The sequence below is a fragment of the Psammomys obesus genome, unplaced genomic scaffold (assembly GCF_907164565.1).
Source record: "Psammomys obesus unplaced genomic scaffold, mPsaObe1.curated_primary_1811, whole genome shotgun sequence".
NCBI lineage: Eukaryota > Metazoa > Chordata > Mammalia > Rodentia > Muridae > Psammomys > Psammomys obesus.
Window position 1 is genome coordinate 1 of NW_026594235.1, and position 19,622 is coordinate 19,622.

The following is a 19,622-nucleotide window of genomic DNA, read 5'->3' on the forward strand; positions in this document are numbered from 1 at the left end:
CACTTGCACTCACATACACATAACACACACACAATTAAAAAAAAAAAGCTTCAAAGTACTTACTTATCCAGTATGCATTGCACCAGCAAGCTTTCCACATCAGCTACGTCTATGTTTAGCTCCTAAGACAAAATATTTTATTATATAATTCTACTAGTTAACATTAAAACCGAATTCATGATTATATAATCATATAGCTTTAATTTATACCACTGAAAGGAAACATTAATAAAGGAGGTTAGTGTTAGTTATAACATTTATTACCTTATTCAATTTATTTTTTCCCCTCTTTTCTACAACAGTGATTTAACCCGGCCCCCATCCCCCACTAGGCAGGTGCCCTCTTACTGAGCAACAAACCCATTTATGAAGAACATTTTTTCCTGATGATCCTGGGTACTGAACCTAGAATCTTGCGCAAACACTATACCACTGAGCTATATCCCAACCCTCTTTCCACATTGAAGATAGGGTTTCAATAAATTAGCTGGGCTGGCTTAAATTTACTCTGTAGCCAAGGTAGGCCTTGAACTCACAATCTTCCCACCTAAGCCTCCTGAACAGCTGAGATTAGACGTATATTTTATATGCTTCCAGGTTTGCCTTGAGATTTTTTTTTTTATAATTTATTTTTTATTTTATGTACATTGGTGTTTTGACTGCATGTATGTCTATGTGAGAGTGTCAGATCCCCTGAAACAGGGGTTACAGACAGTTGTGAGCTGTCATGCGGGTGCTGGGGATTGAACCAGGGTCGTCTGGGAGAACAGTCAGTGCTCTTAACCACTGAGCCATCTCTCCAGCCCGCAGCTTGAGATCTTTAACAAATCTATCATTCCATCGGAGTGTCCTGTAGGTGAGTGCTCTGCACCAAGCGCTGCCCTCAGCCCTCTTCTACCGCTAGGGTGCACGCCTACCGCGTTTGCAGAGCTTGGACCTGAACCTTTATTATCACTTCACTCGCTCTGCTTGCGAATGAGTGGATCTTAGAAACTGAGTATTTGTAATGTCTCTCACACATTAAATTTCTTTTCTGTTAAAGCAATTTACACCAAGTAACACTGAAAAATTCACATTAGAATTTAAAGCCCTGGCTCGGCATGGTGGCTCAAACCTGTCACTTGCCACTTGGAAGACAAAGGAGGGCAAAAAGATTAGGAGTTCAAGATCATCCTCAGCTATACAGTGTTACATGAGTTCACATGTACGTGTACACACACTGCACATACACACACACTCTCTATATGAAGTTAGCCTGGGCTACATGAAACCCATGTCTCGAAAATCCAAAGTAAAGTCTGAAAGTTATAGTTTACTTTAAAAAAAAAAAAAAAAAAAGAAAGAAAGAAAGAAAAAGAAAAAAGCTGCATGTACAAGTTAGTCGCTTTTAAAAAAGCGAAGATAAGTATACTGCAACTGTAGGCACAAATCATAAACAACTAATATCCACAAATACCTTAGAAATAAAAGGAATATGTATTCTTGTGTAAGGCTTAATTAACTTTATGAGCACTTGTGTTCTGATGTTTCGTAAAAGCTCTGAAAGACAAAGAGAAAAAAACATTTGTAACTGTAAATGTCTTTAAGTCTCAAGTAAGTACAAGCCACGTTAACTAACTACATGATTTACCTTACCAAACCATTTTCCTTTGTAAAGACACAGGGCATTTAGATTTTGAAAAGCCAAGCGTAGCAAAAGCATGGTCTGATGAGAGGCTCTCTCTCTCCCAGTTTCTTGCTCTCTAATTATGCTGTAACTCTCCAGAAACAGTTTTCTCTTCTCCACATTCCACTGTGCATCATTTCCTTAACATTTAACACAGCCGAGAGGCTGACTCACTCGCTGAGTTCCTTGTCCTGGGGCTCTCAGTCTAGTGCGCTACATCTCACACTTTCAGTAACTCCCATACACTCACCATGTAGCCCCAGTTGTTTCAGAACTCAGAGATGCATCTGCTTCTGTCTAGTTTCTAGTGCTGGGATTAAAGGTAAGCACTACTATGCCTGGCCCATATACAATTCTTCACACACAACTGTCTTAAAAAAAAAAATTACGACTAGACTGGAGAATAGCATTACAGATAATGCTATTCTATTTCCTGTTTTTATAATGTAAAGTATCCCTCCAGGATCATAAAATAAAAAAATACCTATTGAATTAGGTGGTTGGCAGAATCAAACTAGGGAACGAGAGAACATGACTTCTGATATATTCTTCAAAATTGTCTGATGCATTTAACATTTAAATATTTTCGTGGATTGTTCCCAAAGGGTCGTTTAAGCATCCTCAATAGTTTCTCCCCCCTTCTCCCCTTTTCAAAACAGAGTTTCTCTGTTAGCCCTGGCAATCCTCAACTCCCTGAGTTTGAGGCTAATTTCAAACTCAGCCACCTGTCTCTGTCTCCTTGGTGCTGGGGTTGAAGGTGTGGGCCACCACTGCCCAGCTCTCAACAGTGCTTAACAGATGGAACACTAGAGCTGTAAGAGGCTGCAACACAGACACTGTGTCTGTCTGTGTTAATTCAGCAGAGCTTATTAAGCTTTACTTACTTATGCTAAGAAAACTTCCCAATGTTACCTCCTATTCTGGGGAAATCATCTCTGCATCATCTATAGGTCCAATATATTTTTACAGCTTTTTAACAAACCGTAAAAGTTAGGTTTGACTCTAAGCACCAATAATTAAATCACAGCAATATATACATTAGAATAAAAAGGTAAAGAAAAATGAATGCCATGTACAAATCTGGTACTCATATGAAGCTTGCTAATGATTTATACAAGTTTCCTAAACCACGGCAGCACTTAGGAAAATATGTTTCTCCTTTGCCCTGGCAATTTAATCCCATGTGACCCCATTAAAAAGCATGTACTTGACAAGATCAAAGAACAGAGCAGAACTCAGCCAGCCAGCATACCTTCAATGTGTTCTCTTATGAACGGGTCATCCATGATGTTGCTGTGATTTGTTTTCAGAATCTTTTCAAATTCAGTGATGTCATTATTCTGATAGGCACTAACAGAAAAAAAGCATACATGTTGCCATATATCAAGTAACGTATCAAAACCCAACCCAGAGTCTACTTCTCAGTGTTTATAGGCAAGAACCTAGGTTTATTATTGTTTCTCTCACAGAGGTCAAAATTAAATCACACATACAGTCTTCCCCCAAAAACATTTCCAGCACCAAATAAATAACCCCAAAAAACTTGAATGATTTTTTTGTTTATTCTAAAGGAAAGAGTAAAGCAATCTTTTTGTTTGGGAGGAGATGTCATACAGAATCATTAGCCATTTAAAATAATCTCAAATCTTAGTTTTATTCAAAGTTGACAATAAAAATGTTTATTATATTAGTTAATGTGCATTTCTGGTCCCTAATTGTTCTTAATGAAAGAAACCAGGTTTCATGCACATTATTCAACAAAGGAGCTTGGCCTTAGCTTTCAAATACAAAAGTGTATCCTTTCTGAAGAAGATCCAGAAAATACAGCTTCCTAATTTATATCTTCTAGAAAGCTACCAGCAACTGCAAAACCTTTTCAAAAGGCTTGACTCTCAAATCTTTCTACCCTTAAAGTCCCACCAACCTATATAGCAGAAACACGAGTGACAGGAATGCCAAATGAGCACGTACAGAGGACACAGTGATGGAACCCCCTGTTGCAGAAGGCCAACGGCTGATTTATGTCTCTAATTCTCCTTAGGGATCTGGCAGCTACTCCAAACAACCGTGTAAGGAACTCTGAGATTGCTAAAGGTGCTGAGAAGGAAGAAGCCGACCTTCTGGACATGGCACCATTGAGTGCTTTATATGTAAGACATATCATCAACCACTCTGCACGCCCTCTGCTGTGCTTCCATCTGTTGGTCGCAAAGTCACTTCATGTTAGGGGTAGGTGATCAAGTGCTTCAACAGCAAATATTTTCCTCTAGTCTGCTGGCAACTGACTAGGAAGATAAAATTAGGAAGTATTACTTTCTTACCTACCCCAACACACTGTAATGCACAACAGGAGGTTGTCTCCAAGTAGTGAAAACACCATACGCATATTTTATCTCACACTTGCATACACCTATATTTTAACTATAAGAGTTTTTCCCATGAAGTAGATTTTATTTTTATTTTTTGCTCGGACAAAAGTGTATCATTACAACAAATTTTTTGAGTTCCACTACAGATGCTTCACTGGAGTAACAAGACATAATAAATACAGCATAATTTCTACTTTGTAAAAGCAGTTCTGCGATGTATTTTATTATACTGAACCAATTTATATAACATTAATTTCTAATCAAAACTTTCATTATTTCCTTAGTTTTAGTTTAGCAAGCTACTGCTATAAAAATATTTTAAAGGTATCCTTAATGTTAAACATATTTTTAAAGTATGTTAATGTTAATTTGTGGTCAAATCAACCCGAAATAATATAGCAAATATAGATAAGTTAAACCTCTTGAAAAAAGATTGGAGAAGTGCTCTTTCATAATTAAAATCAACCTGATTCAGCAAACATTAAAATAAATCTAAAATGTAAGTAAGCAATGGGAGAATATTGAGCAATGCAAATATTTATAGCAAAACTTCTCCCCAACACTTGCTTTTTACTTAGTGCTAACATGGAGCGTTCTTTTTCCTCTGTGAGGCCGAGTCTCACTGTGTAGTCCCGGCCAGCCTGCACCCGGCTCTGCAGACCACTCACAGAGATCCACCCACGTTCACTTCCTGAGGACAGGGCTAAAGGTGTGCACAACTAGGCCTTGCCCCAAAAGTTTTGTTTTAATGTCATTTGTAACTTGTCACTGAGAAAGTATGCTTTTTATGCATCTTTTTACTGAAAATTATTGATTTATCTCGGACCAATTTATAATTTAATTTAGACTTAAGGTTGGCAGAGGTATTAATATTGAGAAAGTTTTGAGACATTGACAGTTAAAACTGCCATATATGTCACACACAAACACGTGGCTAATAAGAAAAGAAGCAAAAAGTAAGTAAATAATAATTAAAAAAAAAAAAAAAAAGCCAAAAACAAATAAACAAGGAAAACCAAGGTGGGCCTACTGGAAGAGGCCAAGGCAACAGGATTACAAGTTCAAGGCCAACTGGAAAGGGAGGGAGGGGACCAACATAAACAAAACAACAAACCAAGTAGGATTTTATACATAGTCCATGACTAACAGAAACAGAATAATGGCTTCAAAAAATAAAAAAAGACATGAACTTATGTGCCTTTTACACAAACACACAAAAGAATATATGTTGATCGTCAACTGTTCTCTGCTGCTGTCTGTCCCTCCCCTCTGTAAGCTGCTTTAAAGGGGTTTGCCTTAGGAAAACATAAATCTTACCTTACTAAATTTGTCATTGCTAGAATTTCTGGATCATTCTTATACGGCTTAGCCTAACAGAAAAACAAAACAAAATCAAATTATCCAGAAGTACTAAAGAGTACCTCTTACTTCCAAAAAGTTAATCAGCTAATAAGAGAAATGAAGAAAGCAGACATACCTCTTGTGAGTCAAATGGATTTATTCCTGATTTCATTAGCATATTTGCTAAGACCAAATATTTTAAACAAGTGGTTCGTCTTGGGCTTCCTGATTCATCATAATTCTTGAAAGCTTCAAAAAAATCAGTGTGTGCCTTTTCAAATTCACCTTCTCTCAAGTGCATTTTACCACCACATTCTGTAAAGAGCAAACAGGAGAAAAAAGGACATTTCCAGCTAGATAATAACAAGATTAACTTATGAAGACCAAATGAAGGCTACTGCATTGGCTTTTAACCGTATGTCCTGCACGGCAGTAGCCCGGCACAACCCCAGGGTTTCCATCTTTATCTCATAAAGCAAGCTCACTGAACATCAGCTCTCACTGCAAATATTTACAGCTTTTACTGAGTAAGTAAGCTTTCATGTCATTACAACTCAGGAGGAAGACACCGATAATGTGACTTTTAAATAGTACCTTTTACTATGTGACCTTCTTAAAACTAGAAGCCATGCTAATTTCTATCAGAGTACTTCATGATTTTCATATTTCACTATTTCCTGTCAGTAAAACAGACTAAGAGCCATTCAGCCCCAATGACTCCAGATCTTCCCTCCTACCCTTTGCACCCAAACTTGCCTCTGATGACGCCCATGATCAGTGGGTGAGGGATGGCAGACTTGATGTGAAGTGATTGCTCATACAGCGCTTTAAGCTTTTTGTTATTCTTCTGTGCCGTGTACATCTGAATTTCCAAAGCATAGATTTCTAATAACTGGGTACCTTTTTTCAGGTCATCTTCTCCATCATCAGTCTAGGAAAACAAGTATTTTAGTAAAGACAGAACGCAGAGACAACTGAATAATTTTTATTAGTGTTAACTGGCAAAATGCATTATACATTTTTACTGCATGGCTAATTATATAGTGACCAAAGGAACCTTCATAGGCTTTTACGATATTGTTACTGGATAGGGAAAAGGGGACCAGAAATTTCTGCATGTATAAAATATTTTAAAGAAAAAGAGAAAAATTTTGTGTGCATTGTATATGTGTATGCTTGTGCATTCCTGGGTAGGTCAGAGACGAACACTGGGTGTCTTATCATTTTCTGCCTTATGTCTTGAGATAGGGCCTCTCCGTGAACCTGAAGCTCCCTGTTTATTCAGTTAGGCTGTAGCTAGCAATCATTCTTTGCCCCTGCTCCAGCACTGGGGTTACAGGCATGCATGGTCATGCTGACTGCTGTCAGTGGGTGATGTGGATCTGAATTTGTGCCTATTTAGCAAAAGTGTTCTTACTTATTGAACCATCTCCCCAGATCCACATATTAAAATTTGGTTTGGAAGACCTTTGCTGCCAAGCCATCCATCCTCCACATGGTCAAAGAGGTAAGCGATTCCCACAAGTTGTCCTCCGACCTCAGCGCACACTGTGTGGCATATGCATGTTTGCACAGCCCACCCCCACTTAAATGCAATTTAAAAATAATGTAGTTTTACACTTTTAGCTAGGAAGTATATATACTAATGGTGTTCCTTCACAACTGCTTTAGATCCATAAATTCAATCAAAATGCACTTCCCGAATGCACCCAGGGAAATAAAATACACTAAACTTCCTCAATGTTAACATGCTAACTCTGAAGATGTTCTCAAAATGTGAGCCTTCCATCATATATGGCCTGCAGTCATACAGCTACAAATATTACTAAACAGAAGATATACACACTAAACCAAATTTATTATTCATCAAGTCTTTGAACTTAAAATGCAGTTTAATTATCTACTAATAAATCATAACCAATTTACCATGTGTCTGTCAACATACTTTCTCTCACATTAGACACAGTAAAATATTTAACACCTAGCACAGCTTGTGCTATATTGAACTGCAGACATATACAACATCACTCCAAATTTTATCTGAGAATAATGATACAAATGATATACACAAATATGCTATATATTAGAACATAAAATATCTTGTTATTTTTATTTATAAAATGATTCCCCATACTCTTAAAGCAAATAAGTAAATACCAAGGCTTACTACATATTACAAGGGACTTACCTGCTCACTGATAACTACATCTATTCCATAAAGGATAAGAATTGAAACGAGCATTTAGACAAAGTGGTTCTCAATATGTGGGTCCTGATCCCTTTATATTATGATTCATAATAGTAGCAAAAATACAGTTAAGAAGCAGCAATGAAATCATTTTATGACCAGGGACATAGCATAAAGGCTCGCAGCATTAGGGAGGCTGAGAACCACTGCTGTAACTAATGCAGAACTCAGAAAAAGTCATTCTCAACCCCAAGCAAAGCCTCCTTACATAGCCCAGGCTGCACCTGAACTCATGATCATGATCCTTTAAAAACATGTATCTTCAAATTTTATTTTTGGGATAATGATTGCAAACAAGCATTTCTAAATAAACTATTATTTCTTGTTTATATCAAGAAAAAAAAGTAAGGAAATTTTACCTGACAAGACTGATGTAACTGGCGTAAAATTTTTTGAAGCTTTCCATATTCTTCTCGTTCTAAATATAATTTTCCAAGCTATAAAAAATTAATCAAGATGAAAAGCTTTTAATAGGAGGTATGTATACTTAGGGCACGTCGCTCAAGGTAGCCACCCACTCTTCAAAAGGAGGAACAAATGCAATTGTTACCTTTGTGTTTGTCTTAAACCACAGTCTATCATTCTTAGCATCTTTCAAAGCTTCCAGTGTTGTTTCATAAAATTCCTGCAGTAAATCCATCTGACATAAAAAATCAGAATTCTATAATTGTAAACAGCAAATTTGTACCTGTTAATAAAGTTAATTTGAACAAACTAAAAGTGCATCTTTGAACTTTAATACATGTAAGATACACTATTTGTTTCTTACCAAGTGTATTCTATAATCAAAACATTAAGACCTCTTTATAAATGCTAAGATATTTTTGCTTGTTTTGTAAAAACAAGAAATATATTTTCTCATGTAAATTACACGGTCAAAAGTTCTAATACTGCAATCGTAATGTCTGTCTTGTCCTTCTTAACCTAACCACTCATTTTATATCAATAGAATGTTATGCTATATTTTTACTAAATATACATACATTTTATTTACTCAGCCCTTACAACATTCTAGAGGAAACATGCGGGGGACGGGGGTGTCAGGGATACAAGGTTGGCCTGGAACTCTTGGTGATAGTCTATCTTATCCTTCTCATGTAAATCCCCTCCTGGGATTACAGGCTTAAACCACATCTCGTGGATGTCTTAGAACAGTCTTATTTTTTTTGAGTGTAATTTTAGCTGGTGGTTTAATCACTTTGTTAATCTGAATGTTGACTTTTCCCCCCATAAAAACCATTGCTTTGCACCATCTTGAGTTTCTCTGCTTGCCCTCCTCTATTTGGCTCCCTAAATCTCTATGTAACAGGGAAAAGAAGACCAGGAGAGCAGCAGAGTCTGACACTCTCAGGAAAGGCTGCCTGCTTACTCAGGGTTACTGATGACACAGAGGAAGTTAGAATGCTACCCACACAGTATCTACTTGTCCTTTCAAAAGGCAAAAAGTTTTCACATAACAACATATAGAAGAATACAACCTTCAAGTTTAAAATTATTCTATTTCCCTAACATTTGTCGTAACATTTACAGAGTACCAAAAACGTTTTTATAGCTCTTGTTTGTTAGCAACAGAAGGTATTTTCCCACTTCAGTATTATTTACTTATCTACAATGTCTCATGCAGTCCAGGCTAGTTTCAAACTCACCCTCGTTTCCAAGGATGGCCTTGAACCTTTTCTTATTCCTATGTCTCCACCTGTCAAGTCCTGAAATCACAGGCATGTACCACCAGCCACGCTGGCCTCAAAGTCACTATATAGCAGAACTGTCACATGCGACTTATTCTACAACTTTTGCCATTAAGTGACAGGGCTTACTTTCTCCTATTCCCAGGAACAGATGTGGAAAATAAAAAGAATGACAACAAACTATCTCAACATCTGGTTAAAAAGAAGTGTGTGAGTGTGTATGTGTGTGTGTTGGGGGCATGATTAGGCTGATTCTGAGAACACTGGTCAGGAACACAAAGAGAGATACTAAGTGATACAGAGAACATCTTGTGTTCAAATAGCAGAGTATAACAAAACTTAAAAATACAAAAATTAAAAAAAAAGATCTCAGGAGGAAAAAAAAGATGAAATACATAAAAACATCATTATCTTTGTTAACCACCACATTCTAGAAGAACCCATCTCCCTTGCCACCTCCCCACTATCAGATCACCATGTATGCTTGATAGAAGCATTTATAGAGCACCTACTGAGACTGACAAAGGGCAAGTTCTTCTCAAGGACTTTAATCTACTCAAATATTACAACTCATGACTGATGCTCAGTTAACACTCCCAATGGCTGGAGTGAAGGCTGGGGGTGCAACTTCAATGGGAATGTTTGTCTGGCATGCTCAGTGTCCTACGTTCAGATGCAGACACAATTTCATCAAAAACAGAGCTATCCTAGCAGGCTCATGGAATCTGAATTGAATACTAGTCTGCCCAAGTTATTTACAGGCAATGTTTAAGGATTTAAAGATACTACTTAAAGAGATTGGCCAGATTTATTGCCTTTAAATTTTAACTAGTACCAGAATAAAAAAAAAAAAAAAAAGAACAAATTAAAAACAAAAACAAAAACAGAACATTTGAAGCACACTATTAATTAGTAAAAAGGCCTTTGCTTTAAAATAAAACAAGCCCTTAACAGGCATGATGGCATATGCCTGTCTACAGCACTTGGAAGGCATAGAGGGGAAGTTCAGGAGCTCAGGGACACCCTTGAGCAAGAGCTAGTTAAGAAGCCAGCTTGGGCTACATGAGACTATCTCAGAAAGAAAAATACCTATCACAGTACCAGTACCCCAAACACACAGAACCGTTACTATAAATAACACAGTGACAGAATCAAGAGGAAAAACTCAAGTCTAACCTGTTTAGAAGTGGAGATATAATCAAGAATAGAATTAATGGACTTTTCAGAATAGTTCCTGGTGACTGCACTCCGAATATAGGTCAATAGTTGCTTATATCTGTTCATCATTTCTGGAAAGTTTGTCTGTGAGGAAAGAAAAATGCATGACTAGAGACATCTGAGCGTGCTACCCCTGTGCTCAGGACTACGATCTGGCACACATTACTGCCCACCGAGGTGGACCTGGTACAATTCGTGATATCCTCTTGTAAAGGAGGAAGAACAGTATGGCCACGTTCCGGTACATGCAAGATGACACAAAGGTCGGAATCCAGCCCACTGAAAAGAAATTTGTACATGTTCCAAGCTTCAACTATTACTCTTTATTACATAACACATTTGATTAGAAAAAAAACCAAGATAACTATTAGACAAAAGCAGATAATTTTTCAAATGTTGTGGCTAACAGCAATGCAGATATCAACTATTTCTCCCTTAAAGATTCACCCTAACTTTTTAATAAGAGTTACATATTTCATTTCCCCCTTGAAATGGCTGGCTTTCTAATGAAGTCAAAAAAATCTCTTTAAGTCCCAAAACTTATTTCATGTAAGAAAATCATCCCAGGGATGTGGGGAGGATCTGGGAGAAGAAACTGTACTCAGAATATATAAAATATAAGCCTATTTATCTATTGAGAATATATAAACCTATTCTCAATTAAAAGAGAAAACCATCCCATACAGGGTCCTACTCCAAGGTAGACAGTTACTAGCCACTGCAACATTATGTTTTATGATTGTTTATAAACTGTTTTATAGGTTATTCCAGGAAAGAGGAACGATCCGGAAAAACAAAGGGATACTAGTAAAATGTTGGCAGTTAGGTATTTGGGGAGTGTGTCATGTAAGTCAATTTTGGAGTCTAACTGTATCATCTGGTCCACACTCTCTAAAATCTCACACTGCTTCTATCCTCTTTTATTGAGTTCTTTCAAAGGAACGGTGCAAAGGTATGAATGCCTTCTAACTGTATGCCCCACACTGCACAACTACATAGATTCTACTGTGGATTCAACTAGAAAATGCAAGAGGCAGACATAGCTGAGGCTGCTCTTGTGGGCTCCTACTTACAGATGCTGTGACAGAAGCAAATGGCAAACCAGAAAGATGATACAATGAGACAGATAACCCCTTCTTACTCTTCCCAGGTCTGAGGTAAAACAGAAAAACCAAGTCTTAAGGGAAGTCCATTGTTTAAATGGACCCAAACCAAAACCACTGTTATTATGTGAAGATAATAAGATTTAAAGGAATCATGTTTCCTTGCATCTTCAGAGTTGACACTGAGCACTTAATGTTACTATATTTTTTTTTCAATCTTTGCCCTTTAGTCACCTGTTGCTTCATCTATATTTCCCAAGTTTTTAATTTAAATATAGGAAATACTGGTGTAATATCACAAAAACAAACAGAAAGTACAGGGGCTTTGTGCAACAAAAGCATACTTTGAGAAGTGGAACCAGAAAGGGTAAATGCAACATAGATGATTTTCCTTTGTTAGCTAGATTTAAATGAAGCATATAAAATACTAACAGTGTACACGTTTTGAACGGTTCTGAAATTTTGGGGCAAAGACTTGTGCTAAAACATTTTCCTGATAGTTTTTGCAGGAGAGGCTCAGGAAGCCAATCTTATTAAGGGCAGGAGATGATAACACAGAGTACATCTGAAAGAGGCTACAAGAGTGTCACTGCAAAGAGATGGGATCAGAGAAACAACTGGAAGGAAGAAGGAATTTGGAGAAAGAATAAAGTAATAACTAGCTTTTATGTGGAATTTAGGGATTGGATTCAGGTCTCCCTCTGCTTGTGAGGCAAGTTTTTATTGGGAAAATGATCTCCTACCCATTTCCCTCCACTCCTTACTTTTGTTTAGCCAGTGTAAGGAAAGTAATGAGTGGCATTTTATTATCATGGCACATCAGTTTATCTATGAATACCCAACAGAGTACGTGAGTACCTACTAAATGCCTGCAACCGTTCTAGGTGCTAAGAACAGAACAGGGAACACAAAGCCCAGGTCTCACAGTATTTACAGTGGGGAAGGGTATAGAGAAAAGGCAATGAATAAACAAGTCACAAAGAACAGAAACAGCAGAGGAGGCTATCTGATGGGCAAATAACATTTGATCAGAGCAATAAGGCTGAGAGAAGAGCATCTGAGGCAGAGGCAGCAGCAAAGAGATCTCTGAAGGCCATGATAAGGATTTTGGATTTTAATGTGGGGCAATGAGAATCACAGGAGATCTGAAGGAATGTATGACATCATCTGAGTTATATATTAAAAGGATAACTCTGCTACCTGTGACAGTAACTGCAGCTGACAAGGACGGATGCAAGACCAGCTAACAAGTCACTGCAATGATGTACGTGGCAGATGATGCTAGCTTGGACCAGAGTGGCAGAGGTGAAAACCTTACACTAGGCATCTTTTGAAGGTACTCAGGCCTTCTTGATATCTTCATTAATGGTAGGAAGAGAGACAACAAAGGTGTCGGGTACAATGCTGAAGTAGTTGGTCCCAGGCTTGGTAATAAACAGAATTTTTAAACTCTAAAATAAACTTCCAAAGTAAGATTTACAAAAAATCACCCTAAATACTTACCTGTAAATATGCAGTAATATACACAAAACACACCTAAACAATAAGTTCTTCATACAAAAAAAAAAAAAAAAAAAAAAAAAAATAATAATTTTTTTTTAAATCCTCTGTCCAAATTAAAAAAACTAGCATTTCAGGGAGAGGACACGGGAGGTGACAGAGGGAGGAAAGGAAAGAAATTATTATTTTTAACTAGAATTTTAAAAGTTAAGAAAAGATCAGTACTGTAGTCCTATTTTTGCAGTCCGCACATGGACAGATGTGACTATAATGACTTTAGAGGAGACATATGGGGCTCTGCTGCAGGAGGCTTGCATGCAGTTACTCATGGTGAGTTTAATTTCTCTCAGAATAAATCTTACCAACTTGAAGTTAATCTTGATCATCTGTTTCAGCGCTTTGAACCCCCATTCTCCCTTCTCACCTTCAAGCTCCAAAACCTAAAATGGGAAGATATTTTTAGTCTTAATATTAATGTACTATTTTTGAATGACATCCAATGGCTAAGTTGTGAATTAGTTTTATAAGCTAGTCATGAAAAATATTTTCTCCCAGACTTCACTAGTTGTTAATGTAATTTTAAAAAGGTTTTTAAAGACAGACTTCTTGAGATCCTTAGGTAAGTAAGACAACTTAAGCTCTTTACATGAGAGGACTTACTTGATTAAGCAGGCTCAGAAAGGACTCCCCTACCTGAATCATCTTTACTAAGAACAACCACTGTTCAGAAGTCAGGAAATTAACTGATCTGTTCCCAGAAGCTACAAGATTATAGTAATACTACTTCTGGCCAAGAGAATGTTTCTCTACTGTGGCTTTTAGGTCAAGGGCCCTGCTTCACTGACAGCTTGATTAGAAAAGACAATAGCAAACTTTCTGAAATATATGCTTGCTGTCCATAATGCAAGCCCTCTGACAGAACGATCATAAATATTTCGCACACATTTCTGAAATAAATCACTTTGGATTTACTGCACCTGTTATGGTTTGGATATAAAATGTCTGTCTCATGTGTGAGACAACAGGTCCCTAACTGACGGTGTTTGTCTTGGGAGGTTGTGGAACCTTCAGAGGTAGAGCCACTCACAGGAAGTAAATCATTGGAATTTAAGTCTGGGAGCTACAACCCAGTTCCACTTTAGGCCCCAGCCTCTCTCCCTGCTTCTTGGTTACCTTAGTTAACTTCTCTACTGCTGTGATAAGATACCATGGCAAAGGCAACTTCTAAAGAAACTGTTTAATTTAGGTGTACAGTTTCAGAGGGTCGAAGTCCTTATCAGGACATGGGAGCAGGGACAGTTGAAAGCTCACATCTTGATCCGCAAGTAGGAAGCAGAGAGAGAAAGACACTGGGATTGGCATGGTCTTTGGGAACTTCAAAGCCTACCCACAGAGGTATATGAGCTCCTCCAAGGACACACCACTAAATCCTGACCAAGAATTTCACCAACTGAGGAACAGGCATTCAGATATATGCTTATGGAGGCTACTCATTCAAACCACAGCGCTGGTCCACTGGGATGGGAGGAGTCCTAGACACATGCTCTCTGGCCAATATGGCTTCCCTGCTAGGAGGAACTGCAGCATCCTAAACAGAGAACTGAAGTAAATACTTCCACCCTTGTTGTGAGTCTGACATTTGGTTGTAGCAATGATAAAACTGAGATAGCAGCCTTTGAAAAACAAACTTTAAGACATAAAATCAGCTGGGAAATAGAAACCTTTTGGAAGCTGCTTAGTGCTGCTTTTGGGTCATCTTCTTTCAATGCTTTGGAGTTATAGTACTGATTTTCCAAATCCACGTTGGGCTCAGAGTTACTGTCTTCAGAGTACTCCTGGGTTTTAGAGAGAGAGAGAATGAATGAGAAAAAGAAACTCACACAGTACTATAAAAAGTGGATGCTGCTAGGATAAAAAAATATTCTATTTTTGTTTAAAACAAAATAACCTTCAACACTGATCTTCCTTTAAAAAGGGAGACTCAAGTCAGGCAATAGTGGCACACCTTCAATCCCAGCTCTTGGGAGGCAGCAGCAGGCGGATCACTGAGTTCGAGGCCAGCCTGGTCTACAGAGTGAGTTTCAGAATTGCCAAAGCTACTCAGAGAAATCCTGTGTGGGATGCAAGCGCGCGCGCGCGCACCAAACCCAAAACAAAACAAAACAACAAAAAGAAGGAATAAAGTATACAGTAAAATAGAAATTATTTTTCTATCTCAAAACTAGCACTTCCAGAGGCTGGAAGAGGGCACAGGGGTAAGAGTGCTTGTTGTACGAGCATGAACAGCTAACCCTCAACATGAATGTAAAGGACCAGGCATAACTGTACAAGAACCCGTGACCCTATTGTCACATGGAGGGTGAGCTGCGCAGAGACAAGAGGCCTGCTGGGGCTTGTGGCTACCAGTCTAGCTCCACGTTCAGTGAGATGAAGAAACTTGACCCCATCCTCTCAACTTCCTCATGTGTCCACTCGAACATGTGCATGCATTGCATACAGATACAAGACAATAACCAAGTAAAATGGAAAAAAATCCAACAACTTTCACTCTGTGAAATCAATGTGCATTTTGTAATCTTCATTAATCGACTGAAATCTTAGAACAAGTTTATCTTTTCTTATTTTGCTTCTTATAGCACTTGTTTTTTTTGTTTTGTTTTGTTTTTTAATCCAAATTTTCACTCACTCATTTTCAGTAAGAGCTGAATTTATATGGTGGAAACCCCTTCAAACTTCTACAGCTCTACTTTAGCATTCGTCTCTGGATGTTACAAAGCTATCTGGACTGGCGAGGTGACCTGGCAGGCGTCACCTAAAAACAGCTTGCCAGAGTCTCTCCTTCCATAGGTGAGACCTAAGACTGAACATAGGTTGTCAGGCTCTATAGCAAGTACATTAAACTGCTGAGCCCACAAAGTATTATTTTAAATGGCCACAAAATAAAGATCATTTTCTCCTCACCTACAAGCCATTACAAAGGGATAAGTTTATATCAAAAGACTGGTATTGGAGAGAAAGGAAATAAACATAAAGATATATTAGAAATATTTTAAAATCAAATACAGTTTATTTCTTCAAAAGTACATATGGAATACTGTAAAGGCAGAGTGAAGAATGTTTCACTGAGCACAGTATTTAGGAAGCTCAGAAATACATCAAGATGGCTTTTTTTTAGTACACACCCTCTGCAGAGAAGACAAATGGCACTCGCTCTCACAGACTAAAGACCTATGAAATTTAGCCATATTTAACACTTGAAACTCAACTGGAATACTTCTTTTAGGGACAAGATCAGACTGGGTAAAAAACATATTTCATAATGATTCATTTCCTTTTTAGCTCTTGTCACTTATAATAAAACTAATAAAGGTAAAAAAATAACCACTAGAGAATGAACCAACTGTCTATCACAGTGACTGACGGGGCTGTAACAGTAACCGTCAAAGCTGGGTCAAAGAGAAATGGGCCCATTTCCTAGAAGAAATAGGTAAGGAGCACAGTGCAGGCAAGAACGGCACACAACACAACTTAACTCCTTATCCTTCAGCCACACACTTTTCCAACAAAGAAGTTTTACCTTCTCACAAGCTGCACCAGCCTTCCCGGTCTCTTTTTAAGCATCAAGTTTCAATATTACGTTAAACAGTCAGAATAATCTGCACAAAATAGCTACGATTTAGTATATTTAGGAAAAAAAAAAAAAAAAAGACTTTCCATTGCTAAGTAAGTTGAAAGTAGTGAAAATCTGACCCCTGCCACATTCAGCATCTCCGAAGGAACGCTTCCCTCATTCACACTGCTGCAGCCACTCTGGCCTTTGTTCACAACTGCTCAAATGCCTTCCCACCTTCACATGCTATTCTTTTCTCTGCATTTTTCATCTGGTCATCTCAAATCTGGCCTCTTTAACTGTGGGTTATGATCCAATGCATCCAGGAGGGGGGTGTGTGTGGAACACAACACAGGAACAAATGGATGGGACCTGGATATGAACAGGAATCTCACACACACACACACACACACACACACACACACACACACACACACACGACAACAGTAAAAGATACCTGAATACACATGAACAAAATTAATGAGAAACCAAACAAGTTTCTAGCAGCACCTGCCAGATTAGTGTGCCATCACTCACTGCAATCCTGCTCGTGAACACAAAAACAGGCACTTTGTACAATCCCTCGGGCATCTTGGCTCAGACTTGATTAGTCTATTTATGAGGTGTAGTGTATGTCACACATAGTCTTCTGATTCTATAGAAGCAAGCCATTTAATTATGGAGAAGACAGACTTTAATGTGTCTTCCACTCAAAAATCATCTTGCTGAACCACCTTTTGGCAAGTCAAACCTTCTGAAGGCAGCACTGAATCTGAAAATGGATGAAAAGGAATTCTGACTCCCATATCACAAAGTGTAAGATTTGGACTCATATTCAATGTTCATTTTGTTTTGTTTTGTTTTTAGCACCAAACATAAAGAAGAAACAAACAGGCCAGGATTCAAGAAGGGAAAGGCTGAGAGGCAGTACATGGCAGAATGAAATCACAAATTTTCCAGCAGCAGGAAAAAGGAACTATTTTACAGGGTGAAGAGATTAGCTTCAGTTACCTTATAACACCGAGACAATTAAGACATGGCTAAAAACAAGTTCTTTATATTTTCTGCCATACTGCAAATGTGCTTCCTTTGTCACAAAAAAACCCACTTGCTATTCTCGAGAGCTGGATCAAAGACAATGATTCCTGAGCTCAAGTAGTAGAATGAAAAGAGAGAGAGAGAGAGAGAAGAGAAATGTGGTTAAGCAGAATCTGCGAAATGAATTCAAGATGCAAATGAAAAAAGACCACCTCATGGGTACCCAGTAAAGAAAAATGCTAACTACAACGATTACTAATGACTTAGTAAAACAAGGTAACAACCAGGACAGAGAATCAGATGCATTAAATACTGCTCAACTGAACTTGTTTCTGTCAACTGCGCAACAACATGTAGAAGCTTCAATGAAATGTTTTAAGTAGAAACCAAAATTTCAATCAATATGTGACTATTCTAAAGTTTAGGCAACATATGTAAAATAGTCACTTGAATACCACAAAAGGGCTTTAAAATCGTAAGGTTCAGGGACAGTCTCAACCCACTGATGAAGTAACTCAAGTATCTCCAAAGTAGTCTGTGATGGCCCACCCACACTGTCTGGACCTACTCCTTTCCCCAAATATGCCATATAATTAATTCTGAATTGCTGTTTTAACACAAATCATACTTTTATCTTGGCCATACTGGAATGAGACTGAACTCGGGCTTTACATATTTTAGGCAAGTGCTCCACCACCAGTGACTTCATTCAGCTCTCAGTCTTAGCCTGTACTTAACAGGCCTGAGCCACTAGCAGCAGCAAATCACAGCAGCAACCGCCTCTTTCTTTTCTCCTTCGCAGCTCCCCAGGCTCATGCTCCTGGTAAATGTATTCACCAAGGCTTGCCTTCTTTATTCCCCAGTTCTTCTTAGCAGAACCAACTCTCCTACAGTCGTGCATGCTTCTCTCTATAAGACATGCATCTAATGTAGGGTTTAGGGTCTATACTGTCCCCTCACCCTTCCTGCCCCAATATGAACAACTGTTTTTGAGACAAAGTCTCTCTACACAGTCCTGGCTGTCCTGTCTACTATGTAGACCAAGCTGGCCTTAATTCACAAGTATCTGCCTGCTTCTGCCTCCCTAGTGTGAAGATTAAAGGTGTGGACACTCAAGCCAAAATGGTGGGCAAGCATGCTGTTGCAGCGTCAAGCAAGTAGCTAAATGATTTTAAAAAATGCTATTATAATTCAAAATACAATGAACTGGGGTTGCTGTGTGATGATACAGCATTAAAGACAAAGCTGTGAAAGAAACCATCAGAAGGCCTCCTGAGGACCTTTATAACAACAGTGTTTCACATTAAGAGAGCCCTGGACCTGCGTATGAGGCATCAGGTCAGGCCTAAGGAGCAATGGACAAAATATGAGGATAAAATTAACCTTCAATTCTATCTCAAAGAGCTTATTTGGAAAAGAGAAGAGAGAGAAGAGTGGGTGAAAAGCAGTCTGTAGTTGAGATCTGTGGATGTGCCTGGTCTCAGTATATTTTTATGACATTGGTTCAACCTGAACCACAATACAAAAATTATTTGCTCTGCCTCACTTTGAATAAATGCCAATTGTAACTGTTAAAAAGGAAAAAAAGATTGAAGGTGTGTGCTACCACGCCCAGCTATCTATCCACTGTGTCTTCTAAAAAGCAGAAATTTTCTTATGTTTTATGTTCCTGAGACATTACAAAGGGTTCAGTAAGTGTTTAACTGAAGACTACGCTAACAATCCAAATTAACAACACACCAGTCATTTTTGACTGCAGGACAAAATGTACCCCCTTCTGAACAGGCCCATTTTAGTCTATTTACGTACTCATGTCATCAGTACATACACACCAGGAAAAC

The 19,622-nt window shown here is 38.2% G+C and overlaps 1 protein-coding gene and 1 pseudogene across 1 annotated transcript; one reads left to right on the forward strand and one right to left on the reverse strand.

The window, feature by feature from the left end:
• Positions 1 to 63: 63 nt before the first annotated feature.
• On the reverse strand, positions 64 to 18,490 carry Cops2 (COP9 signalosome subunit 2; the record flags this gene model as incomplete). Its single annotated transcript, XM_055618214.1, has 13 exons — positions 18,427 to 18,490; positions 16,711 to 16,742; positions 14,855 to 14,968; positions 13,496 to 13,573; positions 10,489 to 10,614; positions 8,175 to 8,264; positions 7,984 to 8,061; positions 6,133 to 6,307; positions 5,513 to 5,691; positions 5,353 to 5,405; positions 2,919 to 3,016; positions 1,457 to 1,539; positions 64 to 122 (listed from the first exon to the last, which is right to left on the reverse strand). Coding segments are annotated over exons 1-13 (1,229 nt in total), but the record flags the coding sequence as incomplete, so codon positions are not given.
• A 413-nt stretch (positions 18,491 to 18,903) lies between these two features.
• LOC129684943 (cytochrome b-c1 complex subunit 7-like) lies at positions 18,904 to 19,236 on the forward strand (annotated as a pseudogene).
• Positions 19,237 to 19,622: the final 386 nt, after the last annotated feature.